The following is a 25,559-nucleotide window of genomic DNA, read 5'->3' as shown; positions in this document are numbered from 1 at the left end:
TAAATCTCATCTTTCTCTCTCTGGAAATACTGGATCTTTACTTTGATACTGTGTTTAGTACAATAGTACTGAAACAGGCATGAACTGACTCCAACGCTCTACTGACCTCAGAGTCTCCAGTCGACAGTCTGGACTCTTCTTCAGATCAGACAGCAGCTTCATGTCTGAATCCTGCAGCTTGTTGTCACTCAGCTCCAGCTCTCTCAGATGGGAGGGGTTGGACTTCAGAGCTGAGGCCAGAGAAGCACAGCTGATCTCTGACAACCAGCAGCGACTCAATCTGAATAAAGAATAAGTGACGAAAGTTTAGAAGACAATGTTCCTGCTTGAAATCATTCAGTGTTTAATAATCTGTTCAGAGCTGGAGAAGGTTTTTCTTCAGCTTCGGAACTTTTCTTGTTATATGAAGGTTTTAAATGTGCAGCTCAAGATTGTTCTGCCACAGACAACAGACTAAACCACAGAAGAAGAAATGGACTTTGGCATTAAGATACTCAGTGTGGATCAGTATAATATCAGCCTTATGTCTGCAGTTTAGTGTAATCACAACTTTAACATCATAGTAATCTGAGCACAGAAGTAAAAAATTGTGTCTGACCTCAGAGACACCAGTCTACAGTGTGGACTCTGCAGAAAATCACACAGCAGCTTCACTCCTGAATTCTGCAGCTTGTTGTCACTCAGCCACAGCTCTCTCAGATGGGAGGGGTTGGACTTCAGAGTTGAGGCCAGAGAAGCACAGCTGATCTTTGACAAACTGCAGTCCTTCAATCTGAATAAAGAATAAATGATATAAGTTTAGAAGACAATGCTCCTGCTTGAAATCATTCAGTGTTTAATAATCTGTTCAGAGCTGAAGAAGGTTTAGAATGAAGAAGTTTAGAAAATGTAAACTTTAAAAACCTGAACCCAACAGGATGCAGGTTCAACACTGTCAAACACACAAAGTGAAACAGAGCTCTCATTAATATTAATGACAATGTGCTGCTGCTTCAATGAAGACGTAGTGACTCCACCTCTTAAACTCTGCAGCTCCACCAGAGGCTCCATCTATACAAACTCATGTTGTGCAGCCAAACACAAAGAAAAACCCTCAGAAACTGATTTATGATTCAACTCAAGATCACAAAAGTTTCCAGAGATGACAAACATCTCAAGATGAATTTTGGGAAAATGTGAATAAAAGACATCTACAATATTTATTTTAGGAACAGTGGAGTCATCAGATCAAAGCATCTTCATTTTAAAGTATTCAGTCAGTATCAGCATCATGTAGCTTCATAAACATGTTGGAAAAGAAAAAAACTGAATATATTTGTTATTGTCTGATAGTTGAAATATAGATTATTTATTGTTTGTATTTATTAAACTTCATTTAGATTTAAGGAAACATTTAAGATAAAATCCAGAGTTTCAGAGTGAATTATCCAGGATAGACTTTTCTTGTTATATGAAGGTTTTAAATGTGCAACTCAACATTGTTCTGCCACAGACAACAGACTAAACCACAGAAGAAGAAAACAGACTTCAGCATTAAGATACTCAGTGTGGATCAGTATAATATCAGCCTTATGTCTGTAGTTTAGTGTAATCACAACTTTAACATCATAGTAATCTGAGCAGAGAAGTAAAACATGGTGTCTGACCTCATAGTCTCCAATCTACAGTGTGGACTCTGAAGAAAATCACACAGCAGCTTCACTCCTGAATCCTGCAGCTTGTTGTAATTTAGCCACAGCTCTCTCAGATAGGAGGGGTTGGACTTCAGAGCTGAGGCCAGAGAAGCACAGCTGATCTCTGACAAACTGCAGTCCACCAACCTGAATGAAGAATAAATGATTTAAGTTCAGAAGACAATGTTCCTGCTTGTAATCATTCAGTGTTCAATAATCTATTCAGAGCTGAAGAAGGTTTAGAATGAAGTTTAGAAAATATCAACTTTAAACACCTGAACCCAACAGGATGCAGGTTCAACACTGTCAAACACACAAAGTGAAACAGAGCTCTCATTAATATTAATGACAACGTGCTGCTGCTTCAATAAAGACGTAGTGACTCCACCTCTTATACTCTGCAGCTCCACCAGAGGCTCCATCTATACAAACTCATGTTGTGCAGCAAGACACAAAGAAAAACCCTCAGAAACTGATTTAAGATTCAACTCAAGATCACAAAGTTTATAAAGATGACAAACATGTCAGGATGAATTTAGGACAATGTGAATAAAAGACATTTACAATATTTCTTTAAGGAACAGTGGAGTCATCAGATCAAAGTTTCTTCATTTTAAAGTATTCAGTCAGTATTAGCATCATGTAGCTTCATAAACATGTTGGAAAAGAAAATACTGAATATATTTGTTACTGTCTGATAGTTGAAATACAGATTATTTATTGTTTGTATTTATTAAACTTCATTTAGATTTAAGGAAACATTTAAGATAAAATCCAGTGTTTCAGAGGTTCAGAGTGAATTATCCAGGATAGACTTTTATTGTTATATGAAGGTTTTAAATGTGCAGCTCAACATTGTTCTGCCACAGACAATAGACTAAACCACAGAAGAAGAAGTTGACTTTAGCATTAAGATAATCAGTGTGGATCAGTATAATATCAGCCTTATGTCTGCAGTTCAGTGTAATCAAAACTTTCACATCATAGTAATCTGAACACAGAAGTAAAAAATGGTGTCTGACCTCAGACTCGCCAGTCTACAGTGTGGACTCTGAAGAAAATCGCACAGCAGCTTCACTCCTGAATCCTGCAGCTTGTTGTAACTCAGCTCCAGCTCTCTCAGATAGGAGGGGTTGGACTTCAGAGCTGAGGCCAGAGAAGCACAGCTGATCTCTGACAAACTGCAGGTACTCAATCTGAATAAGGAATAAATGATGTAAGTTCAGAAGACAATGTTCCTGCTTGAAATCATTCAGTGTTTAATAATCTGTTCAGAGCTGAAGAAGGTTCAGAAGGAAGAAGTTTATAAAATGTAAACTTTAAACACCTGAACCCAACAGGATGCAGGTTCAACACTGTCAAACACACAAAGTGAAACAGAGCTCTCATTAATATTAATGACAACGTGCTACTGCTTCAATAAAGACGTAGTGACTCCACCTCTTAAACTCTGCAGCGCCACCAGAGGCTCCATCTATACAAACTCATGTTGTGCAGCCAAACACAAAGAAAACCCTTCAGAAACTGATTTAAGATTCAACTCAAGATGACAAAGTTTATAAAGATGACAAACGTGTCAGGATGAATTTAGGACAATGTGAATAAAAGACATCTACAATATTTATTTTAGGAACAGTGGAGTCATCAAATCAAAGCATCTTCATTTTAAAGTATTCAGTCAGTATCAGCATCATGTAGCTTCATAAACATGTTGGAAAAGAAAATACTGAATATATTTGTTATTGTCTGATAGTTGAAATACAGATTGTTTATTCTTTGTATTTATTAAACTTCATTTAGATTTAAGGAAACATTTAAGATAAAATCCAGAGTTTCAGAGGTTCAGAGTGAATTATCCAGGATAGACTTTTCTTGTTATATGAAGATTTTAAATGTGCAACTCAACATTGTTCTGCCACAGACAATAGACTAAACCACAGAAGAAGTGAACTTTATCATTAAGATACTCAGTGCGGATCAGTATAATATCAGCCTTATGTCTGTAGTTTAGTGTAATCACAACTTTAACATCATATTAATCTGAGCACAGAATTAAAAAATGGTGTCTGACCTCAGAGTCTCCAGTCTACAGTGTTGACTCTGAAGAAAATCACACAGCAACTTCACTCCTGAATCCTGCAGCTTGTTGTTGTTGTTCAGCTCCAGCACTCTCAGATGGGAGGGGTTGGACTTCAGAGCTGAGGTCAGAGAAGCACAGCTGATCTCTGACAAACTGCAGTCCACCAATCTGAATAAAGAATAAATGATGTAAGTTTAGAAGACAATGTTCCTGCTTGAAATCATTCAGTGTTTAATAATCTGTTCAGAGCTGAAGAAGGTTTAGAATGAAGAAGTTTAGAAAATGTCAACTTTAAACATCTGAACCCAACAGGATGCAGGTTCAACACTGTCAAACACACAAAGTGAAACAGAGCTCTCATTAATATTAATGACAACGTGCTGCTGCTTCAATAAAGACGTAGTGACTCCACCTCTTAAACTCTGCAGCTCCACCAGAGGCTCCATCTATACAAACTCATGTTGTGCAGCCAAACACAAAGAAAAACCCTTAGAAACTGATTTATGATTCAACTCAACATCATAAAGTTTATAAAGATGACAAACATGTCAGGATGAATTTCAGACAATGTGAATAAAAGACATTTACAATATTTCTTTAAGGAAACAGTGGAGTCATCAGATCAAAGCATCTTCATTTTAAAGTATTCAGTCAGTATCAGCATCATGTAGCTTCATAAACATGTTGGAAAAAAAAAACTGAATATATTTGTTATTGTTTGATAGTTAAAAAACAGATTATTTATTATTTGTATTTATTAAACTTCATTTAGATTTAAGGAAACATTTAAGATAAAATCCAGAGTTTCAGAGGTTCAAAGTGAATTATCCAGGATAGACTTTTCTTGTTACATGAAGGTTTTAAATGTGCAGCTCAACATTGTTCTGCCACAGACAATAGACTAAACCACAGAAGAAGAAAACAGACTTCAGCATTAAGATACTCAGTGTGGATCAGTATATCAGCCTTATGTCTGTAGTTTAGTGTAATCACAACTTTCACATCATATTAATCTGAGCACAGAAGTAAAAAATGGGTTCTGACCTCAGAGCCTCCAGTCTACAGTGTGGACTCTGCAGAAAATCACACAGCAGCTTTACTCCTGAATCCTGCAGCTTGTTGTAACTCAGCTCCAGCTCTCTCAGATGGGAGGGGTTGGACTTCAGAGCTGAGGCCAGAGAAGCACAGCTGATCTCTGACAAACTGCAGTCCTTCAATCTGAATGAAGAATGAATTACGTAAGTTTAGAAGACAATGTTCCTGCTTGAAATCATTCAGTGTTTAATAATCTGTTCAGAGCTGAAGAAGTTTAGAAAAAGTAAACTTTAAACACCTGAACCCAACAGGATGCAGGTTCAACACTGTCAAATACACAAAGTGAAACAGAGCTCTCATTAATATTAATGACAACGTGCTGCTGCTTCAATAAAGACGTAGTGACTCCACCTCTTAAACTCTGCAGCTCCACCAGAGGCTCCATCTATACAAACTCATGTTGTGCAGCAAGACACAAAGAAAAACCCTCAGAAACTGATTTAAGATTCAACTCAAGATCACAAAGTTTATAAAGATGAGAAACATGTCAGGATGAATTTAGGACAATGTGAATAAAGGACATCTACAATGTTTATTTTAGGAACAGTGGAGTCATCAGATCAAAGCATCTTCATTTTAAAGTATTCAGTCAGTATCAGCATCATGTAGCTTCATAAACATGTTGGAAAAGAAAATACTGAAAATATTTGTTATTGTCTGATAGTTGAAATACAGATTATTTATTTTTTGTATTTATTATACTTCATTTAGATACCACATAAGTAGGGCTGGGCGATATGGCCTAAAAACAAAATCTTCAGACTGAACCCGATTTACGATTTAAATCGATTTTTTTTTTTTTATAAACTACAATGGACAAAGAGAAGCCCAGAAATATGCTTGTAAACAAAATAGTAGGCACTGCCATTGTAAACAACAGTGACAATGTAACTTTTCAGCTGGCTTTCTACGAGCTTCAAAGAATGTCCCAACTTACAAGGACCTAATTTTTGCTTCTCGGAAAGTTATTTCCTATATATTTAGTTTCTTATGTAAATATACCCTAGACAATGTTCACTTCTCTAACAGTGACACAGTGCACCTTCAAACACACTTCAAAGAATCAATAAAAGTGCCTCCGCTTGAAAAAAAACTATTTGTGTCCCTTTTTGATAAAACACTTTCATAAACATAAATTTAACATGTCAGATTGCATGCTATTACAAAAACAGATCAACTTCCCCATTGGGATTGATATAGTGCAACCATAACTTTCATTAATCTTCACATTTTTTGCAGATAAATAAAAGGTGCCTCTTGTATACAGAAAGTATTTTGTATCCCTGAAGATATGTAAATAAAATCAAACATCTGCATACATTGCATTGCATAGTAAATATTATATCTTTAGTTTCAACTTTCTTTTTCTTTTTTTTTAAACACATTTTTGGCGAGGAAGACAAGTCTGTCTACTACCTCTGGCTTGAGGCATGCCCTGTTGCATGTAACAATCCCGGCAGCGATACGCAAAGCAATTGCTCCTTAATAGCTTTCCACCAGGTCCCTTTCTTATCATAGGGAATACAATGGGAAAATTATTCAGCTAATGTTGGCTGCTTCTTAGAGGGTGTTTGTTGGCTGCCGCTGTCTTGTGCATCTCATAGTGAACAACATTTCTCCCACTCGGCTGCATGACTCTGTATGAGATGCTCAAATAAATTGGTCGTGCTGCTGCTTTCAGTTGCAACAGCCTTCAAACAAACTTTGCAGTGAGCCGTGGTTTATTTGAGGTCTGACGCCTCAAAACCAAATCAGTTCCAAAATACTGACGAGTCTGTGCCTTCTTTGGGAACAAACTCTTCCCTGCCTGCCACAAAAACCACAAATTTGAATTAATTGATTAAATGGATTAATCATCCATACTTTTCTTGTTATATGAATGTTTTCAAGCAGCTCAACATTGTTCTGCTACAGACAATAGACTAAACCACAGAAGAAAAAAATGGACTTTAGCACTAAGACACTCAGTGTGGATCAGTATAATATCAGACGTATGTCTGCAGTTTAGTGCCAACTCAACTTTCACATCATATTAATCTGAGCACAGAAGTAAAGAATGGTGTCTGACCTCAGAGTCTTCAGTCTACAGTGTGGACTCTGCAGAAAATCACACAGCAGCTTCACTCCTGAATCCTGCAGCTTGTTGATACTCAGCTCCAGCTCTCTCAGATGGGAGGGGTTGGACTTCAGAGCTGAGGCCAGAGAAGCACAGCTGATCTCTGACAAACTGCAGTTCTCCAATCTGAATAAAGAATAAATGATGTAGATAAAAGTAAATTTTATAAGTCAATCAGATATGTTCAGGTTTTAAAGGTGTAGCTCAACATTACTGTGTCCTCATCAATGAGCTTTTCTCTAAAATGAGTAGAGTAACTTTGTCATTGTGTTATTGTGGATCATCATCAGCCTTCTACAGACATCATCCACATGTCAGCACAACATTTATCCAGCTGTTCATGTCAACACAGATTAATCTGGATCGGGACGTAGATCGGTGACATCAGTCCAACATCCAATGAGTCAATTACATCTGCATCTGAACCCTGTACCGATACTGGATCGGATCGGTCCCATCTCTAATTATAATTGGATCAAATGTGCACTAAGCAAAGTGACTCGTATGTTCTCTTAACCTTACATGTAACCTAGTACCTTCCTGAAATATCAATACATGTTGAGATGTCATCAGTCAGTGGTAACAGATCAGACCCAATAATTCAAACATCTGTATTTGGAAATATGCTTCACACTCTGTGTCTGTGCTCATGTTTCTAATGAGAGAGAGAGAGAGAGAGAGGCCTTATGTATGAATGAACAAGTTCCTGGATAATACTGTGTTCAAAAGGTTTTGAATAAAAAGACATTATTCATTATAATCTGTTGAACTTCTTCTAATTTGTTGTGCATAGATGTGTCTCAAAAATTCTAAATATTAGTTAATTTTGCAGCAGGGTAAAACCTACATTTCCCATACTAAGAGCAACAGTTTGCAAAAATATATGAACTGACTTCAGTGTCTCCAGTTTACAGTTTGGACTCTTCAGTCCAGAACACAGCAGCTTCACTCCTGAATCTTTCAGGCTGTTGTTGTTCAGGTCCAGCTCTCTCAGATGGGAGGGGTTGGACTTCAGAGCTGAGGCCACGACTTCATAGTGAGTCTCTGAGAGTCCACAGCCAGAAAGTCTGTGATGACAGAGAAAATAAAACTTAAACTAAAATACAGTTTGACACTTAAACAGACTGACTATAATGTAAATGTGTCATATTTTAATTAACGGGGTGCTGTGATTTGTGTTTGTTAAAGTTTATTTTCACGTTGTTCAATGACCTGGATGTAAATGTATTTATTTCAGTCATGTGATAATTTTGTGCGTCTTTAATTGTCTTATTATGTCACTGTCTGATTTTCATCAACCATTAAATTAATTTAATGACTCCTATTGCACTGGCAGTATAATTAGTACTTATATTATTATAATTGTATTAGTAAGTTTTTCCTCAAGTGGAGTTTAACAAGATCATTTCTTCTCTGAGCTTGGTGATGATATCATTTTGTGGACATGTGTTAAGTGTTCATCTTCACTCTAAAGTTGATGTCTTCAGCTTTATGATGGTTTATGATGTTGATAATCACATCTGGACTCACAGAGCCGTCCTGCAGCTCCTCACAGCTGGAATCAGTCTCTGTCGTCCCTCATCTGATGTGTTGTACTTCTTCAGGTCCACCTCATCCAGAACCTCCTCTGACATCTGCAGCATGTAGGCCAGAGCTGAGCAGTGGATCACAGAGAGTTTCTTCTCTGATCTGTTCTTTGACTTCAGGAATTCTTGGATCTCCTGATGAACTGAGTGGTCGTTCATCTCCATCAGACAGTGGAAGATGTTGATGCTTCTGTCAGGAGACATTTCATCAGTGTTCATTTCTTTTAGGTTGTTGATGACTCTCTGGATGATTTCTGGACTGTCATCTGCCTGACCCAGCAGGCCTCCCAAGAGTCTCTGGTTAGACTCCAGAGAGAGGCCATGAAGGAAACGGACAAACAGGTCCAGGTGGCCATTTTTACTTTCAAGGGATTTCTCCATGGCTTTTTTCAGAAGGACGTCCAAAGAAGTCTTCCCCAAGAAAATTTCAAGGACCTCTGTGTTCCTGTTGGTATAACAGTGGAACATGTAGACTGCAGCCAGAAACTCCTGAACGCTCAGATGAACAAAGCAGTAGACTGTTTTCTGGAAGATCACACTCTCTCTTCTGAAGATCTCTGTACAAACTCCTGAGTACACCGAGGCCTCTGTGACATTAAGACCACACCGCTCCAGGTCTTCTTGGTAGAACATGATGTTTCCTGTCTCCAGATGTTCAAACGCCAGCCTCCCCAGCTTCAGAAGAAGTTCCCTGTCAGCCTCCGTCAGCTTCTGTGGACTCTTCTCACGTCCCTCATCGTACTTCTGCTTCTTCCTCTTTGTCTGAACCAGCAGGAAGTGTGAGTACATGTCAGTCAGGGTCTTGGGCAGCTCTCCTCTCTGGTCTGTAGTCAACATGTGCTCCAGAACTGTAGCAGTGATCCAGCAGAAGACTGGGATCAGACACATGATGTAGAGGCTCCTGGAGGTATTGATGTGTGAGATGATCCTGCTGGACAGATCTTCATCACTGAACCTCCTCCTGAAGTACTCGTCCTTCTGGGCGTCAGTGAAGCCTCGTACTTCTGTTACCCTGTCGACACATGAAGGAGGGATCTGATTGGCTGCTGCAGGTCTGGAAGTTATCCAGACGAGAGCCGAGGGAAGCAGCTTCCCCTCGATGAGGTTTGTCAGCAGCACGCTGACTGATGACTTCTGTGTGACATCAGACACGACCTCATTGTTCTTGAAATCCAGTGAAAGTCTGCTTTCATCCAGGCCGTCAAAGATGAACAGAAGTTTACAGACAGCGAGCTTCTCTGCTGTCACCTTCTGTAATGTTGGATGGAAAACATGGAGCAGCCTGAGAAGACTGTACTGCTCATCTCTGATCAGGTTCAGCTCCCTGAACGACAGCAGAACCAGCAGACTGATATCTTGGTTTTCGGAGCCCTCTGCCCAGTCCAGAGTGAACTTCTGCACTGAGAAGGTTTTTCCAACTCCAGCGACGCCGTTGGTCAGAACGACTCTGATGTGTCTCTGTTGGTCAGGTGAGGCTTTAAAGATGTCGCTGCACCTGATTGTAGTTTCACTTGAGGGCTTCTTCTTGGAAGCTGTCTCTAGCTGTCTCACCTCATGTTGGGTATTAACCTCTTCACTCTGTCCCTTTGTGATGTAGAGCTCAGTGTAGATCCTGTTGAGGAGGGTTCCACTTCCTGTTTCATCAATTCCTTCAGTCACAGATTCACATCTCCTCCTCAGACTGATCTTATGTTCATCTAAAACCTGCTGCAGAACACTATCTGCTGAAAGAGAAGGAAAAATATGAGACTAAAGAAAGAATTTGAGAATCTGGTGATTATTTTCAGGATGAAGACCAAAACTAAAGAAAGGATTCTATCAAAATCTTTAATGTCTTTGCTGAACAAGACAACACATTAATGAAGAAGAATCCTGTTTTCAGACATGATGACATCAGCAGACAGATGTTCAGTCTTACCTTGTACAGTGCTGCTCTGACTGGCTGATCTTTCTCCACACTGGGGACAGGAGGAGTCTCTGGGTGAAGCAGACTGGTCCCAGTATGAGGTGATGCACTGTCTGCAGAACCAGTGTCCACAGCTGGTAGAGACTGGATCCTTCAGGATGTCCTCACACAAAGTACAGCAGGACAGCTGCTCCTCCACAGAAACATGACTCCTCTTCTTCTTCTTCTTTTTCTTCTTTTTCTTTCTGTGGAGATGAACAGATTCTTTACAACACATTACATTACTGGTGACCAACCAACACCTCACTAGGGCTGCCCCCAAATAGTCGACCAAAAAATCATTAGCCGACCAAAATTTCATTGGTCGATTGGTCGCAGGAAAAAAAACAAAAACATTTGGAGCCGTGTCTTGTCAAAATTAAGTCAAAATCTATGTGGCCTGTGTATAAAAGGCTGGAGGGCTTTTAATTTGAAGGGCCAGATACAGGAAGTCCTGACACTCACTCACTGTCAGTGTTTTTTTTTTTAACAAGGCAGGTCCCTTCGACATCGCGGTTAGACAGTTAACAATTAATAGCCAACCATGTCGGGAAAGACGTCTAAAATATGGCATCAAATATCATCAACATCATAGATGTCAATCATTGTCTGGATATGAGAAACAATCTCTTAATTTAAAAGAAACACAAGAGTGCAGAAATTGGCAATCAATCAATCAGACTTTGGAATCTGGATGAGTACGAGAAACAAAGACGACAGTTCAATATCTGACAAGTAAATTACATCAGTATCAGCACTCAATGCAGATATTAGACTGGATCAGTCCCAAATCTAGCTGGATCTACAGGCAGAAGCTAAAGAATTAGCCTGAACAAAGATTATTCACGTCTCAGCAAATTCATCCCTCATAATTCATCTTTTCTCTGCTGTACAGGTTTCAATTCAACATGAGTCGAAGAACATGGAGCATCTTAGATAAAGTAGATTCAAGTGTCTGAGGCTCACAGATTGAAATATGTCGATTTAAGAGGAAAATTACTTTCAGCTTCTACATTCAAAACCACAAAGGGGAATATTTACATATTTTGAGCCTTTGAACAGGAAAACATGAAACTATATTGAATTTGAACAATAAACACTGAATCTTCATCAGGTTAGCTTAAAGTGGAAACCATCTGATGACTGTTTTTGTCTGAGGGTCCAGGTTCATCACTGAATTACTTCATGTACTGCAGTTCTTCATGAACTCTACTGAGGTCCTGTACTATTCTCTGCTAGTGCTGCAGCACTTCTCTCCTTTTGACTCATGTACTGTAACTGTATATCGTCCTTGCAAACATAATTAAGTTTTCCCTCTCAGTTATATTTGAATGCACTCTTTTTTTAATTCATGATTTAATTCCATTCTAACTTACATGTTTTAAACTCTCTTTATACATTTTCTCTGTGTGTAACATGGCAGAGGCCAAAATTGCATTTCATTGTGCAATTGTGTATTTTATAATGATAATAAAGCTGAACCTTGAACCTCCATTTGAATCAGGTTGCATGGAAAAAAATAAGGTGTGCCAAACGAACTAGCTACTGCTGTTATTTCACTGTGTCAGAAATATATTTAATCAACATTGAAGCAAATATAAGGAGTCGGGATCAGATCAGGTTTGAAGAATAAAAAGTTTTATCAGGACATGATAATAACACCTAGTGACTGATCAAAAAACACTCAATTATAAAAGAACAGCGTTGTGAAGTAGATTATCAGATAACATTAAAAATGTCTCTTACTTTATATCAAAGGGTTCATTACTGAAGACTGGAGGGTTCCCTTTGGACCGGTCACTCTTCAGAGACAGACAGCTCGATCCTGGAGACTCTGATCTGTCCTCTTCTTCCCCCAAGTCACTCATCTTCTCAAGTCTGAGAGGTCAACCAGCAACACTAGAGACACAAAACACAGTATAATACATTTGGGAATCTTTATAATTGGTAAAAGTTATTTTTATGTTCAAACCAGTGTTGAGGGTGACGCGCTGCAAAAGTAAAATGTTACAGTAATATATTACTTTAAGCAGTAACAGAGTAATATAAAACATTTCTTTGATTGGCTGTAATAATATTACAGATATTATATCTGGTAACATGTTGCCTCATGAAATTAAGAGCGGGCAACTTGTTTAATCTTGTTCAAAGCAGCTCATAACAAAACAAGCAGCTAACATTAACAGACAGTCTTTACTTTTAAGTTACAGGTCACATCAGAGCCTCTCTTTAAGGGAATCTAGAGGAAATGCAGTGGAAGGAAAGATCAACTTGATAAAGCACATGTTCAACACTGAAATGTGTTTTTACAGTCTGAGCTGTGACCACCAACAGCTCGCTTCACTTAACAGACTCCACTTCTTCCAGCAGTTTTTTGTTAACGTTAGCTAACAAACATCCAGACAAAACACACCAACTGGTTTATGTGGAATGAGTGTGTTCATCCAAACCTGTAACTCAGTTAGTTTCTCATATTTTCCTCCTCTCCTTTATGTTCTCCTCCTGTCGTTGTCGTTTGGCTTCCTTCTACTTTGTCAGCCGATGACAGTCTGCACAGCAGTGTCAACAATTCATGCCTGACCCACTCAGCATTCAAATCTACCTAGCAACAGTCAGCCGCTCCAAATACTACAAACAGACAGAAATAGTTTTGATAATCAACATTTCAACTTTCTAGAATCACTTACAGCTTCAATACGTGAGTGGGAATTTAATTTAAGAGCTTTCTCGTCTTCAGTTTTCTGACTGTCAACGCCCTGAAAGATCAGATAACAACCAGGATACCTGCACGTCTACAGTCCACAGGGAGACTGAAAATATGACAATAATGTAAAACTTACGCTGTGTCCTGATGTCCCTCAACCTGAAACTTCACAGTCCAAGTTCAACAAAGCACTCGTCAAAAATCCCATACTGTCTCATGTTTGTGGACAGAACCGAGGGCTCAGAAGTCATTTCTACAAAATGGTGTCAGTCCGACCAGGTGATCCAAGTAAATGTTTGACAGGGAAAAAGTTCAAAGTACATTTTATATATAATATAATTTTATATGACATTAGTTTATGACTTAATCTGTTAGTTATGTCTTTAATTTGTTTCTGTCCCTCACAACAGAACTGGGAACTATAAAAGAAAATTAATCTGCTGACCCCAGAGGTCCCAAAACTAAACTTGTTAGACTGAAGTGATAGTGCTCCTTCAATCAGCTCCAAGTCAGACTTTATAAACCCTTTAAAATAACTGCTTCAACTAAATAATCTACACAACAATACAAACACTTAACATTAAAACATACTTAGTGTGTTTCTGTCTTTGTCCAAATGAACACAGAGACCCACAAAGAGAGACAGACACACACTGTACAAGTTGGTTTTTAAAATGCATGAGAGATGTAAAGTGAAAGTAGTATTATTTAGAGGAGGATCAGAAGATTAAGTACAAATGATGTTCAAGCTGCTTCGCAGAGACAGAAGGAAAGATAACAAGACAACTGCCTCAACATGTCAAAGCATCACGCCTGATAAGGAGAGTAAATGAGTGTGTTTACATCACAGCTGAGCCGAGCCCGAGACGATAAAGTCTTGTGACTACTGCTGGGTCATTGGATGCAGTGAATCCCGATAATATACATTCACATTGCACAAAAAAGTCTGATGTTGGCAGGTGTAAGTATTTTTTTGTTGCCAGTGTTAAAGGGATAGAAGAGACCAGGAAGTAACACAGACCAGGAAGTAACACACACATCAAACACACACAAACACAAACACAGACACACATAAAGACAGTATAATAAAACCAGCGAAAACTCCAGCTGGTCAGTTTTCTTTAAATCTGTGCTTGTTTCCTTTAGTTACAGTGGGTTTAATATGTATATGTGTAATATTCAGTCAATCACAACTTTGTTACCACAGATGAATCAAACTGTTGAGTTCACTCTAACATTACTTTACTTTACAGTCCACAGGGAGAAAACTGACTCACAGAATTCAGCAGTATAATAATAAACACAATTATATTAACACTCACTGCCTGAGTTCAGTTTTCCTCCATCTGCTCTGTCGACTCAAATCTGATGATCTGAACTGACAGGACAGCTTCAGGTTACCTTCCTGTTCTCATACCTGGATCATCTGGTTTGTGTTGCTCCTCCCCTCAACATTTACACTAACACTGTGTCTGTGAGTAGGTGGTGCTCACACAGAAAAGACTGATTTAGAGTTTTAGTCAGAATGGTCAAACATAAATGATGTTAAATCTCTAGTTTTCTGTCTGACGGGAGAGAGTTGGTTAAGCTGAACAACCTTTCATCTCAGCACAAGGTGAGTTTCAAACACCTGGTGTGACAACTCCTCCCACTCTGTTTGTGGTTTCTTGTGTCTCTTATATATATACACAGTGCAGTGTGTGTGTACTGTGTACAGAATGGTTCATCTATCAGTCATCTTACAACACCAGGGCTGTTAAACACAACTGAAATGCAGCTGTTCTTATTCACCAGCTGTGTGAAGACTGAGTGGAGGCTGTTATCTGTTAATTTAGTGTTTAATTAGCTTTTTAAAAAATGTATCTGCATTCATATGAAGATATCTGAAGAGAATTGACAGCAGGGAAGAGAAATCTTGGCCCAGATATCCATTATTCATATAACCAGCGGCTAAACCAGAAGCCCAGTGTCCCCAGAGGTGAAACCACCATCCAGCAAAGGCTCGTTCCACTCTGGCAAATGTTCGCATTGTGGTTCGGCGCAGACATGATGACGATTACCAGCAGCGACGCTGAATGAATAAATGGCGGCTGTGCTGCTGAACTCAGATCAGTGCGACTGTGAAGTTGTGAGCATCAGTGAACTGCATCACGCTGTTAGGATGTAGAGACGATGTTACACCAGGTCAACATGTAGACAAACTTACAGACAAAGCTCATCTTCTCATCTTATCTAAGTTTAGTTGTTACTGGAGTCTCACTCACAAAGTTAAGCTAAGCTAGCGAGCTAACGGCTACTTCAAGACCGTTAGCGAGCTCGCTCATCATAAAGCGTCCCGAGTCAGACTTTATTCCACTTTACTGTAATAAAACTCCACCTTCATCTCCTCCTCTTCCTCTCCTCCTCCTCCTCCTCCTCTCCTCCTCCTCCTCCTCCTCTCCTCCTCCTCCTCCTCCTCCTCCTCCTCTTCCTCTCCTCCTCCTCCTCTCCTCCTCCTCCTCCTCCTCCTCCTCCTCTCCTCCTCCTCCTCCTCCTCCTCTCCTCTTCCTCTCCTCTTCCTCCTCCTCTTCCTCCTCCTCTCCTCTCCTCCTCCTCCTCCTCTCTTCTCCTTCTTGAGGACGTTTCTTTCTCGTTTATTGTTTGGCGCCATTTTCCTCCATCGAACCTTCTACAAGCGTCCTCGCGAACAGAGGGTGGAGCCGTTAGCTGCGTTCAGTGCGCCTGCGCAGACAGCGGAGTGGGCGGAGCCTCTGAGGGAGCCCTGATGGAGGCTGAGTGTTATAAAACGGAGCTGAAGCTTCAGCAACACATCAGGAGACATTTATAACACGAGGAAATCAGCTTATTCTGGTCTGTTGTCTGACTCATCGTAAGAAAAGGATTTAAACAAACAGAAGCAGACTACTTTTATCTCTGTTAAGCACCATATTTTATAAAGAGAGGAGACTCAGCAGCTCACTGTTGATGCAGCAGCACCACCTGCTGTCCAAACCAACAAACTGCTCCTCACCTGCTCAGACCAGGTGTCTCACAGGCTCCATGTTCTCTGCTGTGTTGGGTTGTTGCTGCTGTTTGACAGTCTGACAGCAGACAAACACTCATTTTCCTTCACCTGCAGCTCACTGAAGGACACAAACACACACCTCGGGAGGAAACTCAAACTGAACCTTCCTCCAATAAACGGACGACTTTGGAAATCCATAGAAAAAAATCAACAAGTAGATTTTTTATGACATCATGTGTGAAATATATCCGTCTGTGTACAAGTTGGACTCTTTAGTTGGAGTTTACATGACGAGACAGGTGATGAGTTGTTAATATCAGGATGTGAGTTTTCTGAAACATCATTTCACACTAAAAATAATATAATTCAGATAAAACCTCAGAGATGAAATGAAACCAGTCACCGCAGCATTAATACATAAAGACACAGGATTAGTACTAATAATGAAGGAAGATTCAGAAGCTGCAGTTTAAATGTCATTTTTTGACAAAAGAAAAGAAAGTCACACTATTTTGTTAACTTATTGTGGAGCCACTTTTCTGTCGTCGGTTTTTTCTCTGTGTTTTATTTGACACACAACAAAGAAAGCACAAGTGATGGTGTGTTGACCGCTGCCACCAGCTGACAAGGTTTTAAAGGAGTTTTACACGACATCAAACTGTCCGAAGCTCAGGGAAGATACTCGATAGTTGTCTGAGCACAAACCACCAACAGAAAGCTGCTGTTTATTCAGACTGCTGTTCATGTTGTTGGTAGAGGTTTGTATTATTGCTCATTAAGACGATTAGAAACAGCTGATGAAGTGAAAAAGGTGTTTTTAACTCAGTCAGTAATGAAGGTAATATAAAGTCTTGTATGTGTCTCTACTTTACGATGCTGTGGCCTTTATACGCTGATGACATCATAGACGATGAAGCACTCAATGTATTTTATTTGGCATTTGTAGCACACAATTTGTGATTATTAGGTTTCATGACTGTATCAGGCCCCAAATTACAGTTCACTGGTCCAATAACTATATAGTGGATATAAACTGTACAGTACATTCATGTAACAACAGGGAGAGGAGACCACAATAGTTTTTGTCCTTTTATTTTGATAGGAAACAAATTACAGTGACTAATGCTTTGTTGTCATGCTTACGATGTCTACTGGAATCATTTACTTCACTTTCTTAATTTTCATTTTCTGAAAGTCTGATTTCCTCAGTGTCATTCTGCTTCTCTTTGTTTTTTAAGTGTGTGTCCTACAGACATCTGACAGTAAAACACACAAAGCACAGAATGGATTGTGAGTGTTGTAATAGAAAAGACATCATAAACACATGAAACACATTTCAAAACTCAGAGAAGAAAAACGGAACAAATACATTTAAACTTTCATCAAGCACGAAGCGAGAATTAAGAACTAAGAATGATACACAATCTTACTTTCATAACTCTGCACCTGCAGTCTGGCTGCTGCAAACTGATATCAATCTGCAAGAAGTTTAGAAATACAATGTGGACATTAGCTGCAGTTCTTCATCACACCACAAGGTGGAGCTACAACACAAAGTAATAAACATATTTTACAGTTAAGTTCACAATAGTTTAACAGGCCTGTGTGAGACTTAAACAGCTTCAACAATAATGATTACAAATATTAATAATCTGTTTTGTTACTTTGGGTTCAGAGTATCTGAAGGAATGATACAAAAAGAACAAGACAACATAAAGATCCAGGTCCAGGTCCTGGTCCAGGTCCAGGTCCAGGTTCCAGGTGGAGGAGGTGTCTGAGTGTGGAGCAGAAGGAGTGGAGGAGTGTCAGTGTGTCTGCAGAGACTGTGTAGAAGGACAGAGCAGCAGCAGAGCAGTCCAGATACACTGATGATACTCTGTCACATCCAGAGGAACACAGGGACGGTGCTGGACTGGACATTGTGTGTGACAGTGGAGCTGATCTCAGAGCAGTTCACACTGCAGCACTGACAGTCATCTCCACTTGTTGTGATTGGTCCGTCAGTCACTGCTGGATGAAGCTCTCCTCTCCACTCCACCTCCCAGTAACACGGCCCAGTCAGAGCCTCTCCACCCACCAGCTGAAGGTGCTGCTTCAACCTCTCTGGATCATCAGGACACAGCTGATCCTCTCAACACCTCCACCTTCCTCATCACTCTGACAGAGATCATTTCCATCTGATGAGAGAAGCAGAGAGACAGTAGAAGTGATGCATCTCATGTCTCTCTCAGGAAATACTGGATCTTTACTTTGATACTGTGTTTAGTACAATACTGCTGAAACCAACATGAACTGACTCAACAGTCTATTGACCTCAGAGTCTCCAGTCGACAGTCTGGACTCTTCTGGAGATCAGACATCAGCTTCATGTCTGAATCCTGCAGGTTGTTTCCACTCATGTCCAGATCTCTCAGATGGGAGGGGTTGGACTTCAGAGCTGAGGCCAGAGAAGCACAGCTGATCTCTGACAAACTGCAGCCACTCAATCTGAATAAAGGATAAATGATGAAAGATTAGAAGACAATGTTCCTGCTTGACATTATTCAGTATTTAATAACATTTTCAGAGTACAACAATGTTTGATATATAAAATACTTAATTCATTTGCTATGGTGTAATAATTTAGATATAAATTAATTATTTGACCTTATTATATTTAATTTAAATATAAGGAAACATTTCAGATAAATTTAAGAGCTTCAGATGTTCAGAGTGAATTGTCCAGGACAGACTTTTCTTGTTATATGAAGGTTTTAAATGTGCAGCTCAACATTGCTCTGCCACAGTCAATGGACTAAACCACAGAAGGAAGAAAACAGACTTTAGCATTAAGATACTCAGTGTGGATCAGTATAATATCAGCCTTATGTCTGCAGTTTAGTGTCGCCACAAATTTCACATCATATTAGTCTGAGCACAGAAGTCAAAAAAAAAAAAAAAAAAAAAAAGGTGTCTGACCCTAGATAGTTCAGTCTACAGTGTGGACTCTGCAGAAAATCACACAGCAGCTTCACTCCTGAATCCTGCAGCTTGTTGTAACTCAGCCACAGCTGTCTCAGATGGGAGTGGTTGGACTTCAGAGCTGAGGCCAGGGAAGCACAGCTGATCTCTGACAAACTGCAGCCACTCAATCTGAATAAAGAATAAATGATGTAACTTTAAAAGACTTTAATGTTCCTGCTTGAAATCATTCAGTGTTTAATAATCTGTTCAGAGCTGATGAAGGTTCAGAATGAAGAAGTTTAGAAAAAGTCAACTTTAAACACCTGAACCCAACAGGATGCAGGTTCAACACTGTCAAATACACAAAGTGAAACAGAGCTCTCATTAATATTAATGACAACGTGCTGCTGCTTCAATAACGACATAGTGACTCCACCTCTTAAACTCTGCAGCTCCACCAGAGGCTCCATCTATACAAACTCATCTTGTGCAGCCAAACACAAAGAGGAACCCCCAGAAACTGATTTAAGATTCGACTCGTGATCATAAAGTTTCCAAAGATGACAAATACATCATGACATTTTTTTCTGGGAAAAGTGAACAAAATGTGCAATATTTCTTTACCAAAGATATTTGTTCTTGTCCAATAGTACAGATTATTATTCTCTGTATTTATATTATTTTATCATAATTTATTCAGACAAGTTAAGAAAACATTTATCATAAAATCAGGACTTTCACAGGTTCAGAGCAATTATCCAATGTGGATATTTCTTTTTATATGAAGGTTTTAAAGGTGCAGCTCAACATTGTTCGGCCACAGACAATAGACTAAACCACAGAAGAAGAAGTGGACTTTAGCATTAAGATACTCAGTGTGCATCAGTATAACATCAGCCTTATGTCTGAACTTAAGTGTAATCACATTTCACATCATACTAATCTGAAAAACATAAGTAAAAAATAGCGTCTGACCTCAGAGTCTTCAGTCTACAGTGTGGACTCTGCAGAAAGTCACACAGCAGCTTCACTCCTGAATCCTGCAGCTTGTTGACACTCAGCTCCAGCTCTCTCAGATGGGAGGGGTTGGACTTCAGAGCTGAGGCCAGAGAAGCACAGCTGATCTCTGACAAACTGCAGCTCCTCAATCTGAATAAAGAATAATGATGAAAGTTTTTAATGAAGGTTGAAGGTTTTAAATGAGCAGCTCAACATTGCTCTGTCACAACCAATGGACTAAACCACAGAAGAAGAAAATGGACTTAAGCATTAAGATACACAGTGTGGATCACTATGATATCAGCCTTATGTCTGCAGTTTAGTATACTCACAACTTTCACATCATATTAATCTGAGCACATATGTAAAAAATGGTGTCTGACCCCAGAGTCTCCAGTCTACAGTGTGGACTCTGAAGAAAATCACACAGCAGCTTCACTCCTGAATCCTGCATCTTGTTGAGACTCAGGTCCAGCTCTCTCATATGGGAGGGGTTGAACTTCAGAGCTGAGGCCAGAGAAGCACAGCTGATCTCTGACAAACTGCAGCCGTGCAATCTGAATAAAGGAATAAATGATGTAAGTTTAGAAGACAATGTTCCTGCTTGAAATCATTCAGTGTTTTATAATCTGTTCAGAGCTGAAGAAGGTTTAGAGTAAAGAAGTTTAGAAAATGTCAACTTTAAACACCTGAACCCAACAGGATGCAGGTTCAACACTGTCAAACACACAAAGTGAAACAGAGCTCTCATTTTTATTGACAACGTGCTACTGCTTCAATAAAGACGTAGTGACTCCACCTCTTAAACTCTGCAGCTCCACCAGAGGCTCCATCTATACAAACTCATGTTGTGCAGCCAGACACAAAGAAAAACCCTCAGAAACTGATTTAAGGTTCAACTCAAGATCACAAAGTTTATAAAAGATGACAAACATGTCAGGATGAATTTAGGACAATGTGAATAAAAGACATCTACAATATTTATTTTAGGAACAGTGGAGTCATCAGATCAAAGCATCTTCATTTTAAAGGATTCAGTCAGTATCAGCATCATGTAGCTTCATAAACATGTTGGAAAAGAAAAAACTGAATATATTTGTTATTGTCTGATAGTTGAAATACAGATTTTTTATTCTTTGTATTTATTATACTTCATTTAGATTTAAGGAAACACTTAAGTTAAAATGAAGTGTTTCAGAGGTTCAGAGTGAATTATCCAGGATAGACTTTTCTTGTTATATGAAGGTTTTAAATGTGCAGCTCAACATTGTTCTGCCACAGACAATAGATTAAACCACAGAAGAAGAAGTGGACTTTAGTATTAAGATACTCAGTGTGGATCAGTAAAATATCAGCCTTATGTCTGCAGTTTAGTGTAATCACAACTTTAACATCATATTAATCTGAGCACAGAAGTAAAACATGGTGTCTGACCTCAGAGTCTTCAGTCTACAGTGTGGACTCTGAAGAAAATCACACAGCAGCTTCACTCCTGAATCATACAGCTTGTTGTAACTCAGCTCCAGCTCTCTCAGATGGGAGGGGTTGGACTTCAGAGCTGAGGCCAGAGAAGCACAGCTGATCTTTGACAAACTGCAGCCCTCCAATCTGAATAAATAATGATGTAAGTTTAGAAGACAATGTTGCTGCTTGAAATCATTCAGTGTTTAATAATCTGTTCAGAGTTGAAAAAGGTTTAGAATGAAGAAGTTTAGAAAATGTAAACTTTAAACACCTGAACCCAACAGGATGCAGGTTCAACACTGTCAAATACACAAAGTGAAACAGAGCTCTCATTAATATTAATGACAACGTGCTGCTGCTTCAATAAAGACGTAGTGACTCCACCTCTTAAACTCTGCAGCTCCACCAGAGGCTCCATCTATACAAACTCATGTTGTGCAGCCAAACACAAAGAAAAACCCTCAGAAATTGATTTAAGATTAAACTCAAGATCACAAAGTTTATAGAGATGAGAAACATGTCAGGATGAATTTAGAACAATGTGAATAAAAGACATTAACAATATCTATTTTAGGAACAATGGAGTCATCAGATCAAAGCATCTTCATTTTAAAGTATTCAGTCAGTATCAGCATCATGTAGCTTCATAAACATGTTGGAAAAGACAAAACTGAATAGGTTTTTCATTGTCTGATATTTGAATTACACATTATTTATTCTTTGTATTTATTATACTTAATTTAGATACCATATAAGGAGGGCTGGGCGATATGGCCTTGAAACAAAATCTTCTTTTTCACACCAAACTCGCTTTACAATTTTAAAAAGTTTTTTTATTCCTTCTTAAAAAAAAAGAACTACAAACAACAAGGGGATTATTCAAAACAAGTACTGCTTTTATTTTAACAGTAAAATAAACAAAGGCAAACTGATTTTCCCTTCTAAATTGAATTGAATATCCCTTTTGTGGTTAAAATGCAACCAAACACAAGCCCAGAAATATGCTTGTAAACAAAATGGCAGGCCCTGCCACTGTAAGCAACAGTGACAATGTAACTTTTCAGCTGGCTTTCTACTAGCTTCAAAGAATGTCCCAACTTACAAGGTCCTAATTTTTGCTTCTAGAAAAAATAAGTTTAACATGTCAGATTGCATGCTTTAACAAAATAGATCAATTTCCCCATTGGGATTGATATAGTGCAACCATAACTTTCATTAAACTTATGAACTTAGTATTTTGTATCCCTGAAGACATGTTAACAAAATCAGACATCTGCATGCATTGCATAGTAAACATCACATGTTGGTAGATGTACAGGACATCAGGTACATGCTTGGCGTCTTTAATTTTAAACTTTTTAAAAAAGTTGTTTTTTTTTACACATTTTTGGCAAGGAAGACAAGCCTGTCTACCGCCTCTGGCTTGAGGCATGCCCTGTTGCATATAACAATCCTGGCTTTTAAACCCCAGCTTTTCCACTGTATCAATGGGTACCATATCTTCAGCAATATGCAACGCAATAGCATCCTTAATAGCTTTCCAGCGGGCCCCTTTCTTGTCATAGGGAATACAATGGGAAAATGATTCAGCTGATGTTGGCTGCTTTATGGCGGGTGTTTGTGGTCTGCCGTGGTCTTGTGCATCTCGTAGTGAACAACATTTCTCCCACTCGGCTGCATGACTCTGTTTGAGATGCTCAAATAAATTGGTCGTGCTGCTGCTTTCAGTTGTAACAGCCTTTAAACAAACTTTGCAGCGAGCCGTGCTTTGTTCGAGGTCTTACGCCGCAAAACCAAATCACTTCCAAACTACTGACGAGACTGTGCCTTCTTTGGGAACGAACTCTCCTCTGCTTGCTGCCATGTTGTTGTGTGTGTCTCTCTGTGGGAAGTAAATGCGGGGGGAGGGCAGAGCCCACTATGAACTACGGAAGCCCAAAGGGAGCAGCGGAGGAGGAACATAATGAGAAAACCGATTTTCATTTTAAAAAAATCGTCCTAAACCACAAATTTGAATTAATTGATGAAATTGATTTCATCGCCCAGCCATAGATATAATGTGACCTTTAAAATCAAATTAAGCATTTCAGAGGTGCAGACTGAATTATCCAGTGTAGATTTTTCTTGTTATATGAAGGTTTTAAATGTGCAGTTCAACATTGCTCTGCCACAGGAGAACCACAGAAGAAGAAAACAGATTTTAGTATCAGTACTATCAGTATAATATCAACCTTATGTCTGCAGTTTAGTGTCAACACAACTTTCACATCATATTAATGTGAGCACAGAAGTAAAAAATGGTGTCTGACCCCAGAGTCTTCAGTCTACAGTGCTGACTCTGAAGAAAATCACACAGCAGCTTCACTCCTGAATCCTGCAGCTTGTTGTTGTCACTAAGGTCCAGCTCTCTCAGATGGGAGGGGTTGGACTTCAGAGCTGAGGCCAGAGAAGCACAGCTGATCTCTGACAAACTGCAGCCAAACAATCTGAATAAAGAATAAATGATGGAGATAAAAGTCAATTTATAATCCAATCAGATGTTCAGGTTTTAAAGGTGTAGCTCAACATTACTGTGTCCTACTCAATGAGCTTTCCCCTAAAATGAGTAGAGTGACTTTGTCATTGTGTTATTGTGGATCATCATCAGCCTTCTACAGACATCATCCAAATGTCAGCAGAACATTCATACAGCTGTTCATGTCAACACAGATTAATCTGGATCGGGACATAGATCGGTGACATCAGTCTAATATCCAATGAGTCAATTACATCTGCATCTGAACCCTGTACCGATACTGGATCGGATCGGTCCCATCTCTAATTATAATTGGATCTTATATGCACTAAGCAAAGTGACTTGTATGTTCTCTTAACCTCACATGTAACCTTGTACCTTCCTGAAATATAGTGAATATAAATTAAGTGTATTTTTGGTTATGCTCCTGTTCACTGGTTGAGTCAGAACACAAAGTAGCATAATCTTCCGAATAAAGCATCAATATATGTTGAGATGTCATCAGTCAGTGATGACAGATCAGACTCAATAATTCGAACATCTGTATTTGGAAATATGCTTCACTCTCGTGTTTCTAATGAGAGAGGTTTTATGTATGAATTTATAAGTTACTGGAAAATACTGTGTTCTGAAAGTTTTGAATAAAAAGACATTATTCATAATAATCTGTTGAACTTCTAATTTTTTGTGCATAGATGTGTCTCTAAATATTGGTTAATTTTGCAGCAGGGTAAATCCTACAGTTTCTGTACGAAGAGCAACACAGTTTGAGTACAGACTGCATTCTGAACCAAACTGCTCAGACTGACAAACTTAAAATGACAGCTGTTGTGACAAGCAAGAGACATTTAAAACTTCTGTGATATATTTAAATTAGGATTTACACTGTACAAGAGCAAAATATATGAACTGACCTCAGTGTCTCCAGTTTACGGTTTGGACTCTTCAGTCCAGAACACAGCAGCTTCACTCCTGAATCTTTTAGGCTGTTATCCTTCAGGTCCAGCTCTCTCAGATGGGAGGGATTGGACTTCAGAGCTAAGGCCACGACTTCACAGTGAAGATCTGAGAGTCCACAGCCAGAAAGTCTGTGATGACAGAGAAAATAAAACTTAAACTATAATACAGTTTGACACTTAAACAGACTGACTATGATGTAAATATGACATTTTAATTAACGGGGTGCTGTGATTTGTGTTTGTTAAAGTTTATTTTGACATGTTGTTCAATGACCGTGCAGTTACAACCTACAGTGATTTTCACAGGTTCACATTTACACTGACAGTATAATTAGTACTTAGTGATTAGTACGAATCTGATCTGGACTCACAGAGCCTTCCTGCAGTTCCTCACAGCTGGAATCAGTCTCAGTCGTCCCTCCTCTGATGTTTTGTACGTCTTCAGGTCCAACTCATCCAGAACCTCCTCTGACATC

General features: G+C 39.1%; 2 protein-coding genes across 2 annotated transcripts in view; both read right to left on the bottom strand.

Moving 5' to 3' along the window:
- Window positions 1-25,559, bottom strand: part of LOC141014397 (NACHT, LRR and PYD domains-containing protein 12-like) — a 61,149-nt gene that overhangs the window by 2,267 nt on the left and 33,323 nt on the right. Inside the window, exons 8-20 of the mRNA XM_073488159.1 lie at window positions 23,919-24,095; window positions 21,580-21,753; window positions 20,529-20,702; window positions 20,122-20,295; window positions 19,162-19,335; window positions 18,517-18,690; window positions 6,917-7,090; window positions 4,798-4,971; window positions 3,745-3,921; window positions 2,696-2,869; window positions 1,647-1,820; window positions 599-772; window positions 107-280 (exon numbers count right to left, since the gene is read on the bottom strand). Coding sequence (XP_073344260.1) covers window positions 107-280; window positions 599-772; window positions 1,647-1,820; window positions 2,696-2,869; window positions 3,745-3,921; window positions 4,798-4,971; window positions 6,917-7,090; window positions 18,517-18,690; window positions 19,162-19,335; window positions 20,122-20,295; window positions 20,529-20,702; window positions 21,580-21,753; window positions 23,919-24,095 — 2,268 coding nt within the window. The remainder of the gene's footprint in view (window positions 1-106; window positions 281-598; window positions 773-1,646; window positions 1,821-2,695; window positions 2,870-3,744; window positions 3,922-4,797; window positions 4,972-6,916; window positions 7,091-18,516; window positions 18,691-19,161; window positions 19,336-20,121; window positions 20,296-20,528; window positions 20,703-21,579; window positions 21,754-23,918; window positions 24,096-25,559) is intronic.
- Window positions 7,785-13,430, bottom strand: LOC141014891 (protein NLRC3-like). Its single transcript, XM_073488830.1, has 5 exons — window positions 13,336-13,430; window positions 12,242-12,394; window positions 10,469-10,701; window positions 8,495-10,274; window positions 7,785-8,031 (listed from the first exon to the last, which is right to left on the bottom strand). The coding sequence occupies exons 2-5, from the start codon at window positions 12,361-12,363 to the stop codon at window positions 7,785-7,787; spliced, it is 2,382 nt and encodes a 793-aa protein (XP_073344931.1). The 5' UTR covers window positions 12,364-12,394; window positions 13,336-13,430.

The sequence above is a fragment of the Pagrus major genome, chromosome 19 (assembly GCF_040436345.1).
Source record: "Pagrus major chromosome 19, Pma_NU_1.0".
Classification (NCBI taxonomy): domain Eukaryota; kingdom Metazoa; phylum Chordata; class Actinopteri; order Spariformes; family Sparidae; genus Pagrus; species Pagrus major.
Note: the sequence above shows the minus strand (reverse complement) of the source record. Positions and strands in the feature narration are given on the sequence as shown.